Source organism: Rhinolophus sinicus, chromosome 15 (genome assembly GCF_057876585.1).
Source record: "Rhinolophus sinicus isolate RSI-liver-muscle chromosome 15, RSI-T2T, whole genome shotgun sequence".
NCBI classification, from domain to species: Eukaryota; Metazoa; Chordata; class Mammalia; order Chiroptera; family Rhinolophidae; genus Rhinolophus; species Rhinolophus sinicus.
Genome location: NC_142515.1, coordinates 23638118 through 23662265, shown reverse-complemented (window position 1 = coordinate 23662265; position 24148 = coordinate 23638118). Strand labels below are relative to the sequence as shown.

General features: G+C 46.9%; 1 protein-coding gene across 15 annotated transcripts in view; it reads left to right on the top strand.

The window, feature by feature from the left end:
- PAX2 (paired box 2) overlaps nucleotides 1-24148 on the top strand; it is an 89563-nt gene that overhangs the window by 21676 nt on the left and 43739 nt on the right. For 14 of the 15 annotated variants that reach the window (XM_088791888.1, XM_088791889.1, XM_074339185.2 and 11 more), the window contains 2 exons: nucleotides 20962-21047; nucleotides 22509-22628. In XM_088791888.1, the coding sequence (XP_088648014.1) occupies nucleotides 20962-21047; nucleotides 22509-22628 (206 nt within the window). The remainder of the gene's footprint in view (nucleotides 1-20961; nucleotides 21048-22508; nucleotides 22629-24148) is intronic. The other variant, XM_088791890.1, reaches the window with a different exon arrangement.

Sequence of the window (24148 nt, the reverse complement as noted above, 5' to 3'; positions counted from 1 at the left end):
ACAGGACGTGACCTGCAGTCACAGATGAAATCTGGGCTCCTTGTCTTTGGGCCCGTTAGGTAAATCAGGGAGGCAGTGATTGGGCCATTGGGTGATTAAACGGCTGGGCCACAAAGTCTTCATTTCAGAATTTGGGCAAAGTGGAGCCAAATTTTGCTTCCTTCTTTTTTATTTTATTTTATTTTATTTTTTTGCACTGTAACACTCCATAGTCCAGGTGGTCCCCAATAAGAGGGTCTTTGCTACAGTGAGGCTACCTCTGTGATGGAGAGCTGCGTAATCAGCTGTCCATCTTTACTTCAAAACTTGAGTACCAGCCCAGTTGGCAGCACTGGTTAGGGACCAACCACATAAGCAGCCAAGAAGATGTTCTTCCTGGTGAGTCCCCTTCCTGCAGATCTGTGGTGCAGTGACCCACCAAGGGTGCAGGTCCCCCCAGCAGCAGGCATGGCAGTGGCTCTGAGACACAATCATTGGCAGAGCTCTTCCAAGGGCCAGACCCAAGTTTTAGCCTCCAAATCCTTTCCCAATAATCCAGATGCCAGGGAAATAAGGAAGAAACTATGTGGGAGAAACGCATAGCTGGAACGGGAGAAGGCTTGGAGACTAGGTGGAGCATGATGGCAGAGGCAGGTGCCTGGGGCCTCCTGGGGAGGGCTGCGCATAAGGGAGCAGTTGCGGATGTAGGAAACAAGAGGAGAATGATCTGGCACTGGAGGAGACGGACCTGTGTAGACCTGGGAACTCTCAGGGAGGAGAAGAAGGCGTGTAGGAGGGAGGTAGGGAGATGTGAGCGGCCATAGAGCCAGGTTTTTCTTATAGCTCGTCTTCAACTATCACAATAATAACTGGACCCTTTCTTTTGGTTTTTGAGAGATAATATGATATTGTGTGTATGTGTGTGTGTGTGTGTGTGTGCGCGCGCGCACGTGAGTGAGAGAGAGCGAGAGAGAGAGAGAGAAACTGAGAGTCATTGGCATTCCAAAGAGGTCAGATTTATTGTAGGGATGTGGGGGGAGGAAAGTAGGGCCCAAAAGTCCAGACTGGCGAGGAATGTGTTAATCAGGAACAGCGATGGAGATGCCATGTAGCTGTAGGTGTCAGAGCACAAATGCCTTTAGGGATCTTTGTAGGGAAAGTCAGAGGTAGTGAGAGCTGGAGCCCACAGGCCCGGCCCAGAGGCAGTAAGATTTGGTTTTTAAAAACTCTGTGCTGGCCAAATAAAACACATCTTTGGGCCTGATTCAGTTCATGGGCCGGTGGTCTGCAGCCCCTGGTCTGCATAACTAGACATAACTTAGCTTCCTGCTTCAAACCAGACAGTAACCTCAGTGCAGGTGAAGAGGAATGTGACATTTCCTGAGCCCCTTCGTCCAGAAGCCTCTGAAGAAGGGGGCGGGGAGGACAGAGTATATTCTCTCTAGTTAGAGAAGGACAGGGCGAGATGTGGATGGCAAGGGGAGGACAAATGTAAAAATGAGAACTGGAAGAGTGAGGAAGGAGGTGATGAAGCTGAGAGAGAAAAGGGAGAGGTCTCGGAGCTGGCTCAGCTTGGCAGGTTTGTTTGGGAATGGAGCGTATCTGAGAGTGCAGAACAGGAAACAGAAGCCTGAAAAGGGGGATTGGGTCCATGCATCTGAGCAAGGGCCTTTGGCAGCCCTGCAAGGTCTTAGAGGTGTTAGAGGGAGCCAGAGCTCTGGGCAATTGGTAGACCAGGCCGAGGGGGACTGAGGGAGCTCAGAGGTGGTAAAGGAAAGAGGAGGAGGTCAGCCAGGGAGGAGAAAGGACAGAGCAAAGGAGGTGACATGGGTGTGGGGGTAAAGTCACAGGACCTGGAGCTCACAGGCGCCTGCACCGCAAGGTAGGCCAGTTGTAACGGCTGTGGGGCTGCTGCAGTGCGGTTACTCCAGCCTGGACCCTGGCAGAAGGGAGATGGGAGAGAGGCCAAGAAGAAAGGAGGTCCCCTGTTCCAGATTAGAGCCCCTTCCACCTGGGAGCCTCTGGCCACTTTGCTGTGGACTTCCTCCTCTGCCTGTGTTCAGCCCTGCTCAAGTACCTCTGCAGTGAACGCCCTCTGCAGCCATCCAGGAACAGAGGAAGCCAGAGGACATGACCGGCAGCTCCTGGCAGGAGGAAAAAGGCTGTGAGACAGGGCAGCAGGCTGGAAGGGGAACTGTACCTACCTTGTAGGCACAGTAGGGTCAAGAAATCAGAGAAAGAAGGACCTAGAGGACTGGGAAACAAGGGAAGAGGGTGGGAAGGGATATCAACAGTGGCCCTAGAGCCTGAGCAAGTCGGAGCTAGCAGTGGGGGCAGCTTTCCCTGGTCCTGATGCTCCGTTTTGGCCCCGGGGTCGTTGCTGTGCTGGTGAAGGAAACCGAAGGAAACCAGGAGCCTTGTGGGCAGTATGCAGCCTGGCAGGCCACAGAGATGGTCAGGGAGGACACCCTCACTCTGCCCCTTAGCCTGTGACCTTTCGTCCTCATTCTTGAGGACAACACGGTGCCTGTCTTGTGTGTCGTACCGAGAAGTTGATGATTATGTGTTGGGGGCTCTGTGTGGCTGTGTTTTGAAAGAGTGTGTGGGCTTGTGGTATCTAGCTGAGCCTGGCATCCATGCCCTGGGAAGCTGTCTAAATGGCCCTGGCATTCCAGGGAGCTCTTCAAAGGAGTCAGTCCTGTCGAACAGGGAGCTGGTAGTTCACTGTTCAGAATGTTTCAGGCTGAAGGGATAGTTTGGCCCCAGAACGAAATAGTCTGCCATCACTTGGACAGCCTGCCTGTTTGGGGTGTTAGTAGATATTATCTGCAGCGTGTGGGGTTGAATGCACTATAGATGTTCTGCTGGGTTGATGAGTGGGGGTCCTGTCAGGTACACAGAGGTCCCCACATCACAACACATTTTTGTTTGTGTGCATGCACATGTGCATTTGCTGGGCTAGAGGTGAGGGTGTAGAGTTGTGTGTGATGCTGAGGTAGCGGGTATATGTAACATACTATGAGTAAAACTGGTAGCAGCTGCTTGGTTAGTGTCTGTTGAGGTCCTCAAAGGGAGTGTGCATTTAGGTGGAGACAAAGATGAAAGCTATTATCTCCTTTTATCATCTGCAGAGAGGATACCTCTCCTCCCTCCCCCCATCCCTTACCCTTTCCTTCCTTTCCTCCTCCTCATCACTCAGGTTAGCTGGTTTGGGTTAGGAGGCCAATCTCAGTAGACTCTAATTGAAGACTGAAGATCATTTGAGGAGATAAGGAAGGCCATCTTTCCTCTGGGGACCAATAGAGGTTTCATGTTCCCCCACTCCGCTCTGTTTCCCTAAGGAGTTGACACCAGGGCAGGAGGCCTTCCCACTGACTGTGACTGTCTGGCCTCCGGGAGAGCCAGAGAAAAGGACATATTCCCTAGGGTCGAGACTTGGGTTCCTTTCCCAGTCACCATGGGCCTGAGAAGGACCGTCTAACCTAACAGAGGTCCGGAGAGACGTGGAGAGACAGGAGGAGAGAAGTGAGAGCCAGATGGGATTGATGCCGACCAGCTCCAGCTAAAGCCTCCTTTTTGGCCACAGAAATGCACTGGGGATACGTGTGTATTAGGAAGGGGGTCTCTTTTTATTACGGAAGAGGCTCTGAAGCCGTTTAGCCAGCCTGGTGGGCTGAGCACTCAGCTGTTTGCAGAGGGTACAGCCCTGGTTCAGGTCCAGCTCCTCCTAGAGACAGTGTTCACCTCACTCTTACAACCTGGCCCTCTCACCCCAGCACGTACACATGTGCCTCTTCCCCCACCTTTACTTCTCTTGAACTTGGCTCTGAGGAACAGCTAATTTCTGGCCCCAGGGAGACAGCCTGGAGGGCAGTACAGACTCCTTAGGAGATGACCTCCCAGGGTAGGTGCAAAAAAAGTTGAGAGAAATTCATTTCATGGCCAGTGGCTGCTTAGAAAAGGCGATGCCAGCATACGAATGTGATAAATGTTAACTGAGCATTAATCGCATTAAAGAGGGCCCTATAAACTTTTCATTTCTAATTAAATTCGTCCAGTGATGCTGCCCAAGCGAGTACTCTGGGCCTTTGTTTATGTGGAAAATTAAAATGCAAATACAATGGGATTTATTTCCAGGAGTGGAGTGATGGGCTGGCCCCTCTGTCTACTGGTCTCCAGGCCTGTCAGGCCAGGTAACTATGTTTTGGAGGTGCTGTTCCCCTTGGGACACATTTTGGTATGAAAAGAGAGGCCAGAGTTCAAGGTCAAATAGAGTGAAACATGAGGAGAAGGTGTGGAAAGAATTGAAGAGAAGGACAAAAGGCAATAGATGACCCAGAAATATCAGGATGCATCGTCCTGGTTTCCTACCCTCCAACTCATACTTCTAGGAGAAGAGACCCCCCACCCCCCCACCCCCGTGCCCCCGCAAACCTTGCTTGTGAATAATGTCATCACAGCCTCCTCTGCAGCTCTGGGATGAAGGGTGTGTGTGTGGGAGAGAGATTTTGGAGGAAGCAGCCCTGCCAGGCATATGTGGGCCTGTTCTTAAAAGAACTGAGTGGTTATCAGCAGGGAGGGCCCAAGGCCCGGATTTATCCCCAGCAGTTTTAGGGTCAGCTGCTGTCCACATCATGGTTTCACTGGGCTCCTATTGCCAGTGCCAAGCAGCATTGACACAGGGCAGTGGAGCATAGTGGCACAAACTGAGGACGCTGTGCAAGCACGCCCACACGCACACAGCCTTCTCTCAGGTAGGGAGAGCCGGTCTCTTATAAGAATAAACAAATGTCCCTTGCAAGGAGTCCTTTAGTGCCATGGTCCCTTTGATAAAAGTGATAACCCTAAATACTATTGAATAGAACGATCTAAAGTTCCTGTTTGCTAAAACATAAATTAAGTCAAGTGGAGAGAAAACCTGGGTAAGAAAAATCATTTGGGTATATCAGTAGAGACACTGAAAGATTGCTGTGCTGCTCTATGGATAAGGAAGTTGTAAATAGCATTAAAAAGTAGAGAGGGAAAGAAAATGGAAGTAGGAGAGATGATAAAAGGCAGAGCACTAAATCACACATAGTAGTACATGTACAAGGCACAAACCAGATTTACGCCAAGCTTTGCAAAATCTACAGCTTGGCTTGTCAATACGTAGAGATACTAGCACACAGGTATGCAGGTGTCCAAGGAGCGGATGAGACTGCGTCACTATGAAGAGGGTGGATTGGCCGCAACGTAGGCTCTGTGTGCCAGACGCTGAGACTGATCCATCTGCTCCGTCACGCAGGGGTCTGACTGGGTCTGGTCCTATCGATACTCAAGGATTCAGCCTTGTAAGGTTTTTAAAGGTCTTTAAGCACATGTGAGCTGGATCCGTGTTCTAATGGATCTCCAAGGCAGCAACCCATTCCCAGAATGGAATCTGCTTGACTTGTTTCGTCGAATAGCTGCTATCCCTGTCCTCTTTAGTCTGCTTTATTCTGGGTTATTCTTTTTCTCTTTAGTGTTCACTTATGTCTCTTGGAAATCCACGAGGACATGCTGACGAACAGGTTAATGATTGTGGCAACTCCCAAACATCTGGATGAAAACCAAAACCCTTAGTCAATCATCTTTAAAGGTTGTTGATATGACACTAAGTATTTGGTAATTTAGAAATGTCTACGTAATTGATTGAATTTCTTAGTTTTTTTTATCCAGGTGCAGTATCAATACCCATTTTCATTTCGTTGGTGTTTCATTTCATTGGGAAACACCTACTTTCAGAAGAAAAGATTCTAGAAACAAAGTATTGTGGTTAGAAAGCATCTTTGATACATTTGCATCTCATTTCTGATTTGAAGGGAGGCTGGGCTTGGCCTGAAAGTGAAGTGGAGAGTTGGGGCTTAGAGCATTTAGTATTTGAACAGGCACATCTGATGGACACTTCGCCCTGAAAGTTGGTCTGGAGGGCAAATCACTTTGTCCACATAAGCTTAAGTTGTCTATTAGGCCTGGCTTCCATAAAAAAATACACTTTGCTATCTTAAAGGAGAATATCAGTGTTGTTAGTATATATGGTCTTTCATTCATTTATTCTTTTATTCATTCAGAAAACCTTTGCTAAGCACCTGCTATGTGCCAAGCAATTCATATAAACCTATGTGGCATAGAACATGTAAGAAATGGGAGAGATTTCCAGAATTTGAATCTAGCTTTCCTACTCACTGGCTGTGTGGTTAGAGGGAAATCTCATAACTTCCCTGGACCTCAGTTTCCTCACTCATCTGACATGGGGATAATCATATAGTTCTCTCATAGGTTTTTGTGAGAGTATATGAGTTAGTCCACGTAAACCAGCTTAGCATTACATCTGGCAGATATCAAGTGCTCAATAAATGTTAGTTATTATTATGGCAATAGTAATCATCAAGTGTCTATTTCTTGTTTTGTGTCTCTGTCAACATATGTGAGTTCTGACTTGTGTGTGCCAAAACATTGAAATCTTTTAAATAAAAATGCTTGAGAAGCCAAAAGGATATTCTGTGAGCAGAATTGTGTATCATGAATGCCAGTGAGAACTGTGGTCCACTATGAGCCCAGTCCACTTAGGAAGGGGGCCTGCTCTGTATCTGTCCAGAAAAAAACAATAACTCTATGACTCAGTTATCTGACCATTGAACAGAATTAGTCATATAACTGCCCCTTTTTGTCCACTTTGAGAGCTCTCTCTATCTCTCTCTCTCTCTCTCCTCTCCTCTCCTTCGTATGACTGCACATTCCGTCTCTGGGATGAGCCTACTACTTGAGGAGTTGAAAGTTGGCATTTTCTGGGCTTCACGGCATTTTCATTTGTTGTGGTGTTTTGCATTTTGTAGGTTTTTTAAAAGATAGAGTGAAATGGCTATGGAAAAAAAGTCCTTATTTGATAGGTTTGAAGGGTTCCTCTGATTCTTAAATGTCATAAAGGGAAGAAAAAGGAAGGGAAACAGGAAGAGGAGGGAAAGAGAGGAGAGAACATGGAGATAAGATAAAGGATGAAGAAAGAGGAGAGGAAGAAGTGAGCAAATATTTGACAAATTCAAACTAAATTTGTCCACTATTTTCCCACATACCTACGTGTTCCAAGGAAGCATGGGAGGTTGATAATCATTGCAGTTATTTCCATTGCTGAGGGATAAAAGATTTTAAGAAAAAACTTCAGGGGAAAAAATTTACTTTGGGCTTATTGTACTCAATGCAACGGCTCACAGTAACTGGACAACTACAAGTTTTCCTATTTCCTCTGTGCCCAGCAAGAGCAAAGACAAAAAACAAAGTTTCCCAAAATGATGTGTTCTGTTTCCCATCTTTACGGGAAAAGCCCATGGAATGAGACTGAGACCCCAAATTCTCCCCACCCCTTTGGCCTAGTGAGGTACCCAAGTTCAGCTCAATGGACTTGCCGTAAAATCCACACCCAAATGCCTTCACATTCACTTATCTGATTCCTTTCTCACCCCTTCCTTAGTTCCCAAATTTAATACCTAGATTGCACTATTCCTCATTTATACCTATAAGCTAGTAAATGTCCTGACTTTTTAAATTAGAAAACAAATATTTTAAATGAGCTAAATGTGAATCCTGAGAATTCAAATCATCCTTAAAATTTTATTTTTTTATTAGTTTCAGGTATACAAAGCAATGTACTATTTATGCATTTACACTCCTCACAAAGTGATAACCCCCACAATCTACTACCCCTCTGACATCGTATGTATCTGCTACAATTCCATTGACTATATTCCCTATGCTGTATTCCTAATCCTATGGGACGAAAATATATATATATATATATATATATATATATATATATATATATATTTCTGACATTCCATATTATTGACCTTCAGCTTCAGGTGTATAACGCAATGCTCAGGCATCTACACAGTCTATGAAGTGGTCTCCCTAATAAGTCCAGTGCCCATCTGGCACCCTTAAAAATGTTTTATAAGAGTAAATATATAAGGACCAACCTCTTTCTTTCTGCCTATTCATCACCACAGTGCTGGACGCAGCCCTCTGCATGGAGATGGGCAGTGGTGAGCTCGATCAACCCCTAGCCCTACCGCTGTCCAAATGGACCAGAAGGGCAAGAAGAGAACTACCCCTGCCCCCACTTGACTGTAGTTTTTACACTTTTATGCTTAAATCACACAAACACCTGGATTTATCTTAGGGTTTTAATGTACATTAGCACACATTTGTACATGTCTGTACACATGCATAGTCCAATCTTATGGATGCTTTATTTGATAAGTGCTTATAGCCATAATAATAATAGCTAACAACTGCTTACTGCAGTAGGAACTGTTATAAGCATGTTGCATGTATTAATTGATTTAAATTTCGTAAACAACCCCATAGGGCTTTATAGGGTTGTGTATATATGAGGAGTACAGAAGAGTTAAATAAGTGGCTCAGGGCACAGGCTAAGTGGCAGAACTGGATTTGAACCCATGCAGTACTGGCTCTGAAACCCATGTGCTTATCCTCTACTCCATGTTTTGTATCAACTTTTGGTCAAAGCAAGTGCAGGCTGTGTAATCTCTTGGGGAGGTCTGTACCTTTTGCAGTCTCATGCCCAGTGATGTATTCATACATTTACTTACAAGCTCAAAACAGAGACCCTCAACCCTAGTAGAAGGTCACGCCTAGCACATGTTCCCGCACTATTCCATGGTGTGTGTGTGTGTGTGTGTGTGTGTGTGTGCGTGTGTGTGTGTGGGTGTGTGTGTGATGGGGGGGGTCTCTGTGAGTGCTGGGTCACATCATCTGGGGATACTGGGAAGGAAGAAGATGCTGATGGCCAGAGCTACAGAGTGAAGCGAATGGGGGGTTCTTGGAACTAGAGTTCATGTTGTTATTCCCTTTGGAATTGGGGAGTTTTCTCTCATCCATCCTCCTCTGACCCCATCAGGGATCTAGACTCCTGACAGGTATCGGGTTTAGTCTAGGGACTTAACCCTCCAAATTAGGCAGATGTAAGGAGGGTGGCACCAGGACCTGTGTCAGTGAGGTAAGGTCAGAACTGTTATGTTGAGCAGGGGACGTTTGTTCTAAGAAGAAGAGAACTGGGCATTTGGTCATCAAAAAGAGATTTGTTCTACATTTCTAGAATCTTCCTTCTGGAAAGGAGCAGTGCAAATAACTAAGTCAGAATAAGCTTTAAAAAGCTAAAGGACAGGCCCTCTCGCCCACAACCACACCGAGAAAGCAATTACCAAATTACATACCACCACCTAGACCCAACATCATTACTCAACCCACATCATCAAGGAGACACTCCTTAACCTAATCTCTGACATATACATTATGGGGGAAACAAAGATGCTGATATGATCAACGAACACAATAATTCAAAGCAGAAAGATGGACATTGCCATCAAACAATACTCAAATTCCTCCAACTCAGTGTTACGCAAAGTGCAGTCACCTCGATACAATACCACAAAACACCAAGTAACAAACCTTAAGCCAGCTGCCGGAGGAATGTGTTGGCACAATGCACCACATGGTAACAAAGCACAATTCCAACTCTCCAACCCACAGGCACACCCATACACAAAGGCTGAAATCGTGTGGCCACCTGAGTGATAATAAGCACTGGTCACACACACACAGAGATGGAGCCAGCAAGGCAACACCCAACCCTTTTGTGTACCCAGCAGAAAATGGTCGCAGCCCCAGCTTTTCCAAAGCCAGTGCTCTCCTGATCCCCAAGCACGGGCAGCTTGCCAGAAAGCAATACCATCCTGTTTCTTCCGCAGGTGGATGTGTCCAGACCGTCACCTCCAATATGGCCTCCGGGCTCTCATTGCTAGTAAGAGAATAAATTGTCCCCTGAGCCTGCTTCCTGAGACAGGACAAATCAGCTCTGTCCTGGTTGGGGTTTAATCAGACTTTGCTGTTACTGAAAATGACAGCACTCCAGGGATGGAGGGAAAGGTGGGGGTGGGCTATGAGGGGGCTTGCCAAGCTGGGTGCAGGAATTCCCCTTCCTCCACCAAGCCTTGCCTTGTGTGGTCATTCCAGAGCTGAAGCCCTCTTGCTGGGTGTTCACTGAGTATCGATTCAGTCTGCAAGCAATTTTAATATTTCTTCAGGGACTTTCCAGCAACAGCACAAGTCATTAATTCACCCTCCCAAATTGCTTATTCAATAGCAGGAACATGGCTCCTGAATAAAGTCCCAGAATTTATGTGACTCGCACGAGTCAGGAGGTCAAACAACTGTTATGGAGCGAAGTTAAAAATCCAAATAAAATATTGACACATTTTTGGGGAGGGGGAGGGAGGAAGTAAAGGTATTTAAAATAGGTTTTTGTTGCAATGCCCCCAGGATAAAGAATGGAAGGAGACTGAAGACAAGTTGGAGTTTATAAAATCAATGGAATTTATTGCACATCTACTTGGCATTTAATAATTCTCTCATTTCCACATCGCCCTACCCCCACCTCATCCTGGCCATAGACAGAAAGATACACAGGTATACAAATGCACATTTATGCACATCAATACTGGTGCATGGACCAATACAAAAACACAATTGTGATGTGACCGTCTCAAATACCCTGGGAAGGGAACAGTGGTGAGTGTGGAGTCATGTATGACTGTGGCTTACATATTTGACAGAAATAGGCATAACTGGGCAGAAATTCATTAAGTAGGTTTTGCTGCATGTATCCAGTATTATAAATCTTGGATCAATGCATTAGAGCAGACATGAATATAAAGATACACTAATCATAGAAATAGTTTCTAGAAACATAGAAATTGAGAAACACGTCTATATGCAGTATTTCCACATAATCATGTACATGGTTTGAAAACTAGACAGATAGATAGATAGGTAGATAGAAGATAGATAGCTACATTAGATAGACACAGAGAATTTGGAAAATCTGTGTTTTGGAAAATCTGTGTGTTGGAAAACCCGAAACCTACCCGTGCATATAAAATACACTGCAACCATAACCACTTAACCTAAAATTGGGGTTCGTTTGTAACACAGACATGATACTTATCAAACACAATTTTGGCACATGCAGGGGAGAGGGTAAGCATCTTTAGAATCTCGGCTACATGCAATCTCTGTTAATTGTCTACATACACATTTGCTCAGTTGTCCAGATCATGGATGTGAAGAGACTGAAGGGAAAACTTATTCATGCTCAAACAGGTAATAAACACAAAGAACTACTAACATAGAAATTTCCAGAAGAGGTACTATGGTTCGGCCTACAGACATTGGAGTCACAGGCCTGGACCCAGAGTCTGGGTCCAGTGCTAGTAAGTATGTGATCCTGAGCAAGTAGCTTAGCCTCTCTGTTGTCTCCTTGGTCTAATAGAGAACATGTCTGTTTGATAGAGTTGTAGTTAGGATTTGAATGAGAAAATGCATTTGTTACAATGCCTGTCATACAGTGAATACGAAATAAATGGTAGTTGTTACTTTTCCTATTATTATATGCAGCTCTTCTATTCAGGCCCAGCCTATCATGGATGCTACCATCTGTTCTTGATATGATTGACTTATTCTACCAGTGGTTAGCAGCATGGGTTCTGGAGTTAGGCTTCCGGGTTTAAATCCTAGCTTTGCTACTTGACAGCTGTGTAACCTTGGGCAAGTTACTCAACCTCTCTGAGCCTAAACTTCCACATCTATAAGATAGAGATAATAATCTTTATAAGAAGTTATGAGAAATCAATTAAATGATCCATGTAAAGTGCTTAGCACAGTGCCTGGTACATAATGAACATGTATTAGCTCACTATATCCCTTAAGATTATTTTACTGTTAATATTAACCATAATAACATTCATTTGTTATTCAACAAATAGTTTTTAAATATTTACATTATTCCAGGCACTGTTGCTAGGTGCTACAAATACAATGGTGAGAAAAATAGGCATGACCTCTGCTCTCTTAGAGCTCACAGTCTAGGGGAAGATTCAGTGCGAATTGAGTAAGCAAGAAAACAAGGTTTCAGCTCTGTGCTGGACCCCAAGGGGAAGAGGGAGACAGAGAAATAGATTAGAAAGCCTGGTGGAGCCAAACTGGGAAGGATTTTGAAGGCCAGGCTGAGGAATTTTGAATTTATCCTGTAGGTAATAGGAAGCAATTGGAGGGTTTAGCCACATCGCATTCTTTTAGGAGGAGACAGGAAGAAACCATGGGTTGTTTTTGAATACTGGAGTAACCTGGGAGGGAGGCCAGACAATCTCTAAGAGGCTCCCTGTCTGCTGCTGCAAGGGGCACTTCCTCCAGGCTTCTTTCTGCTTCTGAAGGAGGTGGGTGTGCCTATGGAGGGGCAGGGACCTTGGACAGAGGACTTGGTCCCCGCAATGAGTCTACAGCAGCACCCCTTTCGCCATCATATCAGGCAGTCTCCTAACCTCTGCAGCCTCCCAGGCAGGACTGTGGGGTGCACAGCTGGTGGACCCCAGCTCTACACCAGAAGCCCTCATAGATGAGGGCAGGGACGCTGGTGAGAAGAGCTAGTCTGGTCACGCTCTGGGCTTGGCACGCACCGCAGACTGGTTTCCAAATGGTTAGTTAAGCACATTGCCCCTTAATTTTTAAACCTATGCCTATCTTGAAGTTAAATCAATCCATATGCTTACCATTCATCATCTAAACCATCACTATTGCCCCCTTGGGCCAGCCCCATGGCCCATCTAGCCCGGTGAATTGTATCTGGCCTGGGCTCCTGGGGACACATGGTGGGAGATTATCGCCCTCAGCGCCAGTCTTAGAAGGCTACGTTGATGCAGAAAATATGTCTGGTATCTAATGAACCCACAGGGAATCTCTAAATCTGGAATGCACCAAAAGCTAGTCTGAAATTATTTTTATTTTTAACCTATAGTTTAGTTCACACAGAGGAACTGATGGCTTCTTAAATTTTGGTTACTGTGTCAGGTGGAGTCAGGATGAGCAGATGGAGAGAATATGCATCGATAGAGTATGAGTAAGGAAACTTCTTAACTAAGACTTTTGCCCAGCTCTCTCAAGCCTCCCCTGTATAACCACCAGCCTGGTTTCTTCACCCCCTGGCTGAAGCTAGTCTTCTAAAATATGAGAATAAGAATGAGTTTAAGAATAATCTGGAGAATTTGCTTAAATACAGATCCCTGGGGCAGACCACCATCAGAAATTCTAATCCGGAGGTCTGAAGTGGGCCCCAGGATTTGCATTTTAACACACACCCCAGGGGATGCTAATGCAGGTGGGTCAAGGACAGTACCAGTAGCTTGTAGTTTGAAGAAACACTTCTGCAAGCCTTTTAGCAGGACGCTCATCTTTTGGAGCTCACTTATGACTTCTGAGAAGCAACAAAAGAGGCAGAAGCTCTTGACACATTTGGGGAGAACCCTGCTAACCTTGGAAACTGTGTATTCCAGCTACATCCTGCTACTGCCAGAAGGCAAGGTCCTGCCCATAGCTGCCCCCTGCTCATCAGTGGCCATTCTCATGCACAGAACTCTGCCTGACATATGGTCAGTTGTCCAAACTGAAGCCTGCAGGGCATGTGAGTGGGTGTGGGCAAACAACTCTAAACTCTGCACAAACTGCAAAGCCAGAGCCTAGGAAAACCGAGTTTATGTGCAGCACTTCTGAGCTGCCAGGCAGGAGGGCAGAGTGGATGCTGTTTTTTCTGTGGGGAGGAGGTAGTACATTTCAGCTTTTCAGTTCCTGGGTTATACACGGGGGGAGGTTCCAGTTCCTTAGAGTTCTCAGGAGTGGGGAGAGGAAGGAACAATTTTTGGGAGAGGTGACATTTTCCCGAATGATCTATGATACCTCACTTGAGGTTCTGCGGTGAAAAGTCTCCAGATGTTTGTATTGCTCTCTGACTTGCCTCGGGGCTGAGCCAGGGACACGTGCCTGATGTTGGCAGCTCCGAAAGACCTGAGGTGAAACAATTACCTGCATTCGTTGGGCAAAATATCCTTTGATGAGGCAAATATGGTTTTGTCCTCCGGTGTGATCCAGCCTAGAATAATACCCAGGCAGCCTGAAGTCACTGGTGGGGGTGAGGGGCTGTCTCCCACCACTCATCTGGCTCAGTGGGCAGTGAGGCCAGCTAGTCTGAACCATTCTCCACCCTTGGAGTTCCTCTTATTAACCAAATCAGGAAAAGACTTTCTGTATACCAGAGACTAAATACTTTCTGCAAAAACTCTAAAGTGGGCAGTCTACCCCAGAACAATTTAAACTGATTTACACACGTATATGACACATGTATGTAGATACTTGACATCTTGCCCCAATGACTCTTTGAGCAAACCAGTGACATGAACAGGCCTGGGGTCAGCCTGCCATTCCACTAAGACTTAATTCCAAAGTGGAGAAAGCAGCCTGTTCTAGGCGGTTGGATAGGATTTCATGGGGATATGCTTGAGGATCCCATGTATATGTCACATTGTTAGCAGCTGGTTCTAGCAGGTGTTATTACTCCCATTTTATAGAGGGGAATACTGAAGCCTTTGTTTCTCAGGACACAACAGAACAAGAGAACTAGAACCCAGGAGTTTGGATTTTGGGATTTTGGGTATCTCTACCCTCGAGACAGTATAGCTTAGTGGTTAACTCCAGTATAGCTCTGGGGTTAGTCTACCTAAATTCAAACCTCACATTTGCCATTTATTAAATGGGTGACCTTGGGCAAGTTAAAATATGCCTTATCTGTAAAATGGGTTGTGAGGATTAAGTAAACTGTTTGTTTGAAGCACTTAGAACATTGCCTAGCTCCTAGTAAATATTTAGTAGACAATAGTCTTTATTACTAGGGCCTCCACTAAGGAAGCACTGCTCCTAGAAATCCTGACCAGCCTAGTCCTGGAAATGCTGCTACCTAACTCCCTTCAAGGTGAGCTGTCTGAGGTCACCTCAATGCTAATAGGACCTCTTGTCTCCACCTCAGGGGGAGTTTTTGCACACCATTTATTATCATATAATATAATGCAATATAATATCATACATAACATAACATAATATGATGGGTAGGTTAACTTGGAAACCCTGAGGCGGACCGTGGATGGATGGATAGATGAATAGATACATTTGTACTAAGTATACATACATTATATCATTCTATTGATTTGTAAAAAGTTCCCGGTCTGCCTGGCTGTAATGAGATTTTTGAACTTTGCGTGGCGATCAATGAGAGGAATATTATTGGCCTGGAGAATTGATATACCTGCTCTCACTGGCTTGTTCTGCTCCCAGGCTGCCCCGGCCCCCCAGGTGTACGATTCCAGCAGACACTTAACCTTTTTTACAGTGTCATCAGGCTAAAAGGAATCTAATAGTGACACAGGACTTGTGCTCAGCACTCTGCCACTATTGCTTTCCTGTCACAAATAATTTATAGCCTTCTATTTCCATCCCTGAGCCTGCACCCCAGCCCTGCCTCCCGCTTTTCCCCAGCTCCCAGGAATCGATAAACTCACGCAGCCACAGTGGGACTTCAGGGTGCAAGGAGACAGACAGACAGACAGACAAAGAGGGAGACAGAGAGAGGCAGGAAAAGGCAGAGAATGAAACACGAAGGACGAAATGAGAGAAGGAAGAAGAGGGAGAGGGCATAGAACCAGAGGAGTAAGAATGTCCCCAGTGCTTTCTTAGAAAGTTGAGGGGTTCTGTTTCTTTACGAGTTTAACAAACTATTACTAGGAGACTCATTACATGCTTTCATTCTAACTCACAGAGCCACAAGACTGTTCTCCTCTCCAGCTTGGTGGGAGGTGAGGGCCTCCTGGGGATTTAACCAATGAGGGAGTGACTCCACCTGCCGTGTCATCCTTTACTCTAAAGCTCTGCTACACTCCCTGGTATCTCTCCGGTCCAGGCAGAGCTGTTGCTCATACTGTCTGCAGATCCTTCCCAGGGCCTCCAGGCAGGGGGCCCCAGTCTGTCTTCTCTGATGCAGCCTCTGTTGGGGTCAGGCTGTAACACCTGCTGCTGCTGTGTTTCCTGTCTTCTCAGTGCTCTTCCCAGGGGTCTCCATAGCAGCTGCATGGACCAGGTTGGGGCATGTTGGGCTGAGAGACCTCCTGGCTGTGCCTGGCTTAGCCCCTAAATAGAAAGCAGCCAGGCCACCCCTCGGAATAATATGACTGCTAGTTGTTATTATTATTACGGCTGGCATTTATGGAGCCAAGAGTCACACCAATCGTTTTCCATGGACTGCTCTTTTTAATCCTCAAAACAGTCCTATGAAGTAAATAGTAGCATTAGCTTATTGTACAGATGAGGGAATAAGGAACTGCCAAGGATTTCACAGACACTGAGTAACAGAGCTGGGGCTCAGACTGAGCTCTTTTCCCCTTGTCTTTAGTCACACCCTTGTTGGTGTGAGAGAAGTTAAGTACCTGAAGTCCCCATGCTGGGCCCAGGCAAAGCTCTGGAGGTTCCCAGGAAAGTTGGGGGGAAAAGAACATCCTTGTGGAAGCAAGCATGCTGGAAAGAGAACTGGTAAGCAGACACCCTGACAGGACAGTCTTTCTGGAAACAGGAAATGGCACCTCCCAGCCCCCAAATAGAGATGTGCCCTCCAGGGCTCCCAACTGCACCCTCCAAGGATGTATATGCCAGACTTCACTTTCTAGACCAAACCTGCCTGTGACTATGGAGGCTACAGATATGTTTGGCTGTCTGTAGGGCCAAGAATGAAAAAGAACTGGAGGAGGAACTGGGGGAAATAGTATCGGGAAATCTCCCAAAGCAACTGCCTTTCTTCTTTTAACCCCAGTGATATTCTCATGAGTTGTTGGGCTGTACACAGGATGCGGGAAGGCAATGGATGACCCTCAGGTTTCTATAATCCCAGTTCTTAAATTCCCTGAGATCAGCTCGAGGGACTGGCAAATGCCCACCACCCAGGGAGGCATGGATGAACACCAAGAGCATTCGTAACTCGCAGCAGGCACCCTGCCCAGCTCCTCTCCTAGGTACCACCAAGCAACTGTCAGGGAGTAGTGGTTTTTCATCACTTGCTGTCTTAGCTAAATCTGCACTGGTGCCCCAAGGGTCAAAGGCTCTGAGTAACAAAGACAGAAACTCCACAAGGCCATCTCACCCAGCCCCAGCTCTGGGGCTTCCTTAATCCAGAGCCCGTCAGCCCTCGAGCCAGAGCCACCTGTATGTCAGTGAGATCCCAGAAGCTTTTGATGCAATGAATTAGGAGCATCTGCTCTGAACTGCTCAGCCTCCTAGACTTTTCCCGTAGACCAGTCTATACTACCCTTAGCTACTGGCCACACTGCCCTATGGTGACTATGCTCCAAACCTCTGCCCCTCCCCAACTCTTGGGAGATTACCTTGACTTCTGCTTTGTTGAGAGATAAAAGCCATAAAAGCTCCTTTTCAAAGCATTTGGCCACCTCAGAATATGCCATTTCCCCCTAACTCCTCCCCCGTGCCCCCCCCCCCCCTCCCCGGCAGGCTCCCTCTTCACTGGTTCTTCCTCCTCAGCCTGTAAACTTATTTAGGTCTTCCCTACCTTAAAAAGCCTTCCGTCCACTCAGCTGCCAGTTCTGTCTCCTGGCTTCCACACTTTTCTCTTTTTTCCTTCTCTACAAACTTCTGAAAACACTCGTCCACTTTCAGTGCCTCTCTTTCCTCCTGTGCACTTCCTAACCTCTTTCTGTCTGGCTCCTTCCCCTTGTTGGTACTGCTCTCCCAAGGTCACTGATGGTCACCAGAACTCCCAAATCTTATTCCCAATTCCCTTCAATCCTTATGTCGCTATTGACACTGGATTACGTTCTCCTTCTGGAAACATTGCTCTTGGTTGAGTTAGGTGAACATGCCATTTCCTGTGTGACCAATTCTGACCCCTCTACAAGGTCAGGTTCTTTTCCCCAGTCTCTGAAAGTGGGTCTTCTGGTATCCACTCCTCAGACCTCTTGAACTTTTCAACACTCCTTTCCTTGACAGTCCCCTAAATCTGTACCTGCTGTGCCAGCTGGTGCGTGGGCACGTCCACCTGGACACTGCTCACCACCTCAAATGCTGCGTGTCTGGGACCAACACTGCCACCTCCCTCTAAAACCAGTTCCCTCCCTGCATCCCTCTTCCTGATGGTGGTACAAACCACCAGCTTTCCAGTTACACAGATTTGAGGTTTTAGAGCCATGGTTGACTCAAGTTAGTTGCTAAATCCTGGCCATTCTGCCTTCACAATGTCTTGCAAATTCTTTCCTTTCCTGAGACCAACCCCTTATTGCCTTGTGCCTATGTACATTGATTTACCAGAATCAGTTTGTACGTGTCCCCTCTAGTTTAGAAATTGCTCATGACTCAAGACCCTCTAAGCCTGGTTCTCGTATGTTGGGGGAAGTGTGACAAAATAACGAAAGCACACGTTTTAGAGATTGAATTCTAACTCTGCCCTAACTGGCAGTGTAATCTCAAGTAAGCCACTTAACCTCTGTCAGCTTTGGTTTTCAATCTGCAAAATGAGGATAATTGTATCTACTTTGGAGACATTGTGAGAATCAACAGTAGTATATGTAAGTGGTATAAAGTGCGTATAATTTGGCACATAATAGATGCTTAATAAATGGGAATATCACGATTATCATCATCGCTTCCAAGTTTGCAGCCTTATTTCCTCTCACTCCCTACATACCTCTCCTGTTCTGGCTGAGTGGTCTGGGCACAAGCCCCTGAAACATCATGTCTATTCAGCTTCCATGCTTTGCTTCTACCTTCCTCCAGTACCTGCATAGAAAGCCCTGTCTCCACTTCTTTGTCCATCTTACAATCATTTATTGGGGACATAGATCTTAGAGATCCTGTAGTCCAATCTCTATACATTACAGCTGAAGAAACTGAGGCCCGGAGAAATAGAAAGATGAGCCCAAAGCTATGTGGCTGCTTAATTGGCAGAGTCAGAAGCAGGACCCAGGGCCCCTGCCATGTAGCCCAGTGCCCTGTCCACCGTCCTCCATGCCTCTGCTTCCTGTATATATATCTATATGTTCAGCCCTACTCTGCTTTGAAGAGCCCTATCAAGTTCCACTTCCTCAGTGACTTCTTTCCCAATTTCCCTGCCTACAAGGGGAATGATTCCTCCTTTGCCTCCTTCTGGCACTACGGCCTGGTTCCCTTGGGGTTACTTAGGTTTGTCTGGGTGTGTGTCTTTCCTCCCCAACTTTATTTCCAGCAGTGTGAGGCAGGGGCCTTATTTCTATTGCCTGGCAGCGCTCAGTAAAAGCTGGTTAGAGCAGAGTCCACTCATGGCTTGTGACTCAACTGCTGGCTGAAGTGAACTTGGTTCACACACGTCTCTGCAGGGAGGAGTAATGCTGTTGGAAAAATTGCTTCCAAGGGCATCTACTGTGTCCAGTGGGTGGAGAGGAGCATTGCTTGGTCCTGGCCCCTGGGTTGACCTTTTGTATCACTGAGCCCTGGTTCCTTTGGATCACTGGCAAGCCAGCTCATACTCAACCCTGAGCTGTTTGACTCCCCCGACTCCAGTGCATGGTGGGGGGCACACCAGGCTTTTCAACTAGGTTGGTAAAGAAGCCGTGATTCAAGTAGGACCTTAGAAAAGGAGGCTGTTGGGCCAGTGAGCTGGACAGAGATAGGGCTTTGAGTTGTTTGAAAGCAGTATTAGACTCAAGAAGTTGCTCAGGGCCTGACATCTGGCAAAGCACCATGTCTTGCTGCATTGGAATCCTGGGGACAAGAGGGTCACCTGTGACCCAGCCCTTCCCCGGCTCCTTCTCCTTACCTCAGGAAATAGGAAAATCTTGCCCCTTCCCTTGACTTTGGAGGTGTGTGATACAGTCCCAATAGGAAAGCCAGCTTCAAAATGACCACTAGACCCAGGGAGTCCTGTTCCTACAAGGAGATTTGCACGTGGTTGAGGAGAGGGGTGGACAGCAAGCCACCAGGCAGTCCCCACCCCCAGAAAGGGGAAGGATGCTGTGCTCCCTTCACTCTGCTGCCCCAATCCTTGCTATCAAAAATCAAGCTGCTGGGGGTGACTGGTTAGCTCAGTTGGTTAGAGCGTGGTGCTGGTAGAAGGTTGCCAGTTCGATCCCCACATGGGCCACTGTGAGCTACGCCCTCCTTAAAAAAAGAAAACAATCAAAAAATTAAAAAATCAATCTGCTTTTGAAGCAATCGTAAATGGGTTTTCTTAATTTCTCTTTCTGATAGTTTGTTATTGGTGTATACAAATGCAACTGGTTTCTGAATATTAATTGTGTATCCTGCTACTTTACTAAATTCATTTATAGTTTTTTGGTGGAGTCTTTGGGGTCCTCTACATATAGTATCATGTCATCTGCATATAATGACAGTTTTACTTCCTCCTTTCCAATTTGGGTGCCTTTTATTTATTTTTTTTTCTTGTCTGATTGCTGTGGTTAGAACTTCCAGAACTATGTTGAATAAAAGTGGCAAAAGTGGGCAACCTCGTTTGATTCCTGATCGCGAGGGGAATGCTTTTAGCTTTTTCCCATTGAGTGTGATGTTAGCTTTGGGTTTATCATATATGGCCTTTATTATATTGAGATATGGTCCCTCTATTCTCACTTTGCTAAGAGTTTTTTATTATAAATCGCTGTTAGATTGCGTCAATTGCTTTTTCTGCATCTATTGATATGACTATATGATTTTTATTTTTCATTTTGTTAATGTGATGTCTCACGTTAATTGAACACCTGAAACTAATAAAAAAACAAAAAACATCAAGCTCCAATTCGGACGATGCACACGGCAGGACAGAATGCAGACGGCCTCTGCCCAGAACCACACTAGGCACGATCTGCAGAGCAAACAGGAGGGAAAGCTAGTAACTTGGAGCAGCCAGTGAAGGCAGGGGTGCAGGGAACAGTTGGAGGAGGAAGTCGCTGGTGGGTTGGGGAAAACTCCGCTGGCCTGGGCTGGAGTTGGTGGGGCAGGAGGGAGCATGTGATGTGTGATGCTGTTGTGATGCTGTTGCAGGATCATCCGGACCAAAGTTCAGCAGCCTTTTCACCCAACACCGGATGGGGCGGGGACCGGAGTGACTGCCCCTGGCCACACCATTGGTAAGGGGGCTCAAGGAAGGGGGAAGCGCGGTCCCACCTGGGAGAGCCAGATGTGTAGCTCCACCCCAGGGATTTCCCCCCAATTTGTGTTCTCTCTGAGTTCCTAGAGGCTCAGGGGTGTCTCAAAGAGAGACTAGCTCACTAGGACTTCTCTCGCTCTCTCCCTCTCTCCCTCCCCCACCTCTCTCCCATCAGTATTTTCCCTTTAGCTTTTCTTCTCCTTCCCTTCTCCCTCTTCTCTATCTTTTGTTTTTATCGGATCCTGTCTCCCTACCTATCCCTCTTTCTTTCATATCTGTTTTCTTACTCCATTTTTTTTTAATTTTTAAAATGACCATTCTCTCTTCTTCTCTCCTCTTTCTGCCTTTCCCTTTCTCTTTTCCCCTCTCTGTATGTATGGCTCTGGGTTTGTTCTTCTGTCTCTCTCCTTCCCTCTTCACAGCCTCTTTCTTCTTGGCCTGTCTCTCTTGATCCTTTTGTCTCTTTCTCATCCACTTGGTAACTCTCTGCCTCTCTCCAACTTCCTTATGTATCCTTGCTCATGGCCTTCCAGAGACCTGACCCAGGCCTACCAGAATACCTGCTAACACTCCCCCAACCCCCCACATTTAGTCTTCCCTTTGGCCCAAGGACGTTTGGTACTAGGGGTTAAGGGGCTGGGATGTGGTCAGATTTTTCCTGCTGCCCCTCTTGGCAACTGTCCCCTTCTCATTTGACCAGCAGGAAGTAGAAAGGCCAGTCCCAATCCTCCTGGACTTGGCAGGGGCTGTTGTTTACTAGGCCTGTGTTACAGCATGTGCTGGGAAGGAGGACTGGGCCGGGCTGTACCTGAGTAGATCATTACAGAGTGAATGTGTTCACTAGTCTGTGCCTTGAGGGGGAAATTAGGAACTTCTCAAGTGATTTCAAGACCAGAAGCAACTAGGAAAGAGGAGCTATGCATTCCTGGGGAATATTAGGACCATTCTTGTGTCTCCCAGAGATGCAGAGACAGATCTTAGAAACCAACAGGCTCTAAATCAAGACTGGTAAAGACTCAGCCCAAGAGACTGAGAGACAGTGAGATGGGGCTTGTTTAGAAGGATTTTCCTGGCCCAAGGGATTGGACGAGCTGTGCAAGGAGGCGTCCTAGGAGCTGTACTCGCTAAAGGACTGCTGAGTCACTTTCTAGATTGAGTCAGCTTTGGTGTTTCCATCCATCTTCAGGGGCTCCAGTGAAATCCATAGGTCTTCAGAGAAGGCCTGGGGTTGACTGGTCACCACTCAGCCCAGGAATGGACAGAAGAGAATAGCCTGCTTTGTATGTAGCAATGCCTTCCCCTTAAACCTCAGAGGAAGAAGGGGAATAAGGGCTTCTCATCCTTCCTTATTTCCTCTGCTTCTCTCTGCCCCCAGCCTTGGGGCTTTGACCTGTGATCACAACTGCTATCCTGATGGCATTTCCTCCTTACTCTCATCCAGTTCCTAGTACGGCCTCCCCTCCTGTTTCCAGCGCCTCCAATGATCCAGTGGGATCCTACTCCATCAACGGGATATTGGGGATCCCTCGCTCCAATGGCGAGAAGAGGAAACGTGATGAAGGTAGGGAGGAGGGAAGAGGCTTGGCTTCCCTGTGCATGCTTTGTCCTTGGACTCAGAGCTCCGGTTTCGGCCTGGCCTCGCAGCTGCTCTGCTATGAGATCAGTTTTAGTCGCAAAGCCCAGGTCCCCCCACTGCCCTGCTGGCTCCTGGAGAGAGGGAGGCAGGCTGCTGGTGGGGCCATCAGCTTCACCATCTGCTCTGTAGCCCCGACCGCTTTACCTTCCACTGGGACTCACCCCCAATATCCCTGTGGGATGCCAGGAAGAGAAGCATGAACCATGTATCTTGGGAAGATTTTGGAGGTTGGGGGACATCTGGTCTCTGACCTGAGGATGAAAGGCCAACCTGCCTTGTCCTTACCTGATCCCAACCCATCAGGAGATAGGGGAGTGATGTCACATGCAGCTGACCCTGGTGTCCTTTCTCTGTGACACGTGGACACTGGCCCCATCAAAACCACCCAGAGAGCTGGACATGGGCCCCTCTTTTTGCTCCCTCATGGGAGGCTCCTCTCTGGCCTTCCCCTCGTTCCCTGTAATACCTCAGTGTGCAGCCAGCTGTTAGGCAGAGAGGTAAAGAGAGAAGGGAGTGAAGCAGAGGAGGAGAGGGGAAAGGAAGGAAGAGAACAGCGTGGTAGCGATGAGCGTGGGAGAAGGTGTTTTTCAAACGTATGGCATTAGATGTCCCTTGGTGACCATCTGGTTCTCTTCTGATGCATGAGGCCAGGGTACAGGGCTGGCAGGCCCAGACAAACAGAGACCCAGTGCCTGGAGCCTGCTTCCTGCCCCAAGCTCATGGTCTCTGCTGGGGAAGCGGGAATCTCCTGGGCTAGGGAGGGTGTATGATTTTAAGGGTATATACTATGAAATAGAATCCTCTAAAGATAAGCATAAAGGGGTGACCATATATCCCATTAGCCCAGACGGTCCCAATTTATGCCTTTTGTCCCTGCCTCTTGGCCAGTTAACATCTCCTTTTTCTCTCAAAAATGTCCTGTTTAGACAATAAAGTATATGATCATCCGAAGCCTAGATAAGCCCTTGATTGGGGCAGCGTTAGAGGGTAAGGAACAGAGAAAGGGGACAAAGCTGAGATTCCCTGGACCCAGGCTGAGGGAAAACGAGTGTGGAACCCTGGCCTCCAGTGGAAGGGACAGAGAGTAGGAGAGGCCTGGGCCTGGCAAGACGGTGATGACCTGGTGCTGGCCTCCTTCCAGAAGCCCTAATGGCCTCGTTTCACAGGGAAACAGCTTGTCTGGCTCCATTTCTCCTTCTTCCAAAATATCCAAACCCATTTGGCTGCCACGGCCTTTGCCACTCACTAAATTTCATTGTGGTTGTTTTGGCGGCAGCCCCTGATGGGCAGGGGGAGGCTGATTGAAAGGCCCTAAGTCCCAATTCTCCCTGGGGGTTTCCCACACTGAGGCCTTAGCCAAGCTTCCTGTCACCCTGAGTGGTTTGGAAGATTTGGCCTTAAACCCTAAGGGTTTCTCTTTTAACTACCAGCCCCTGCATGTTTTA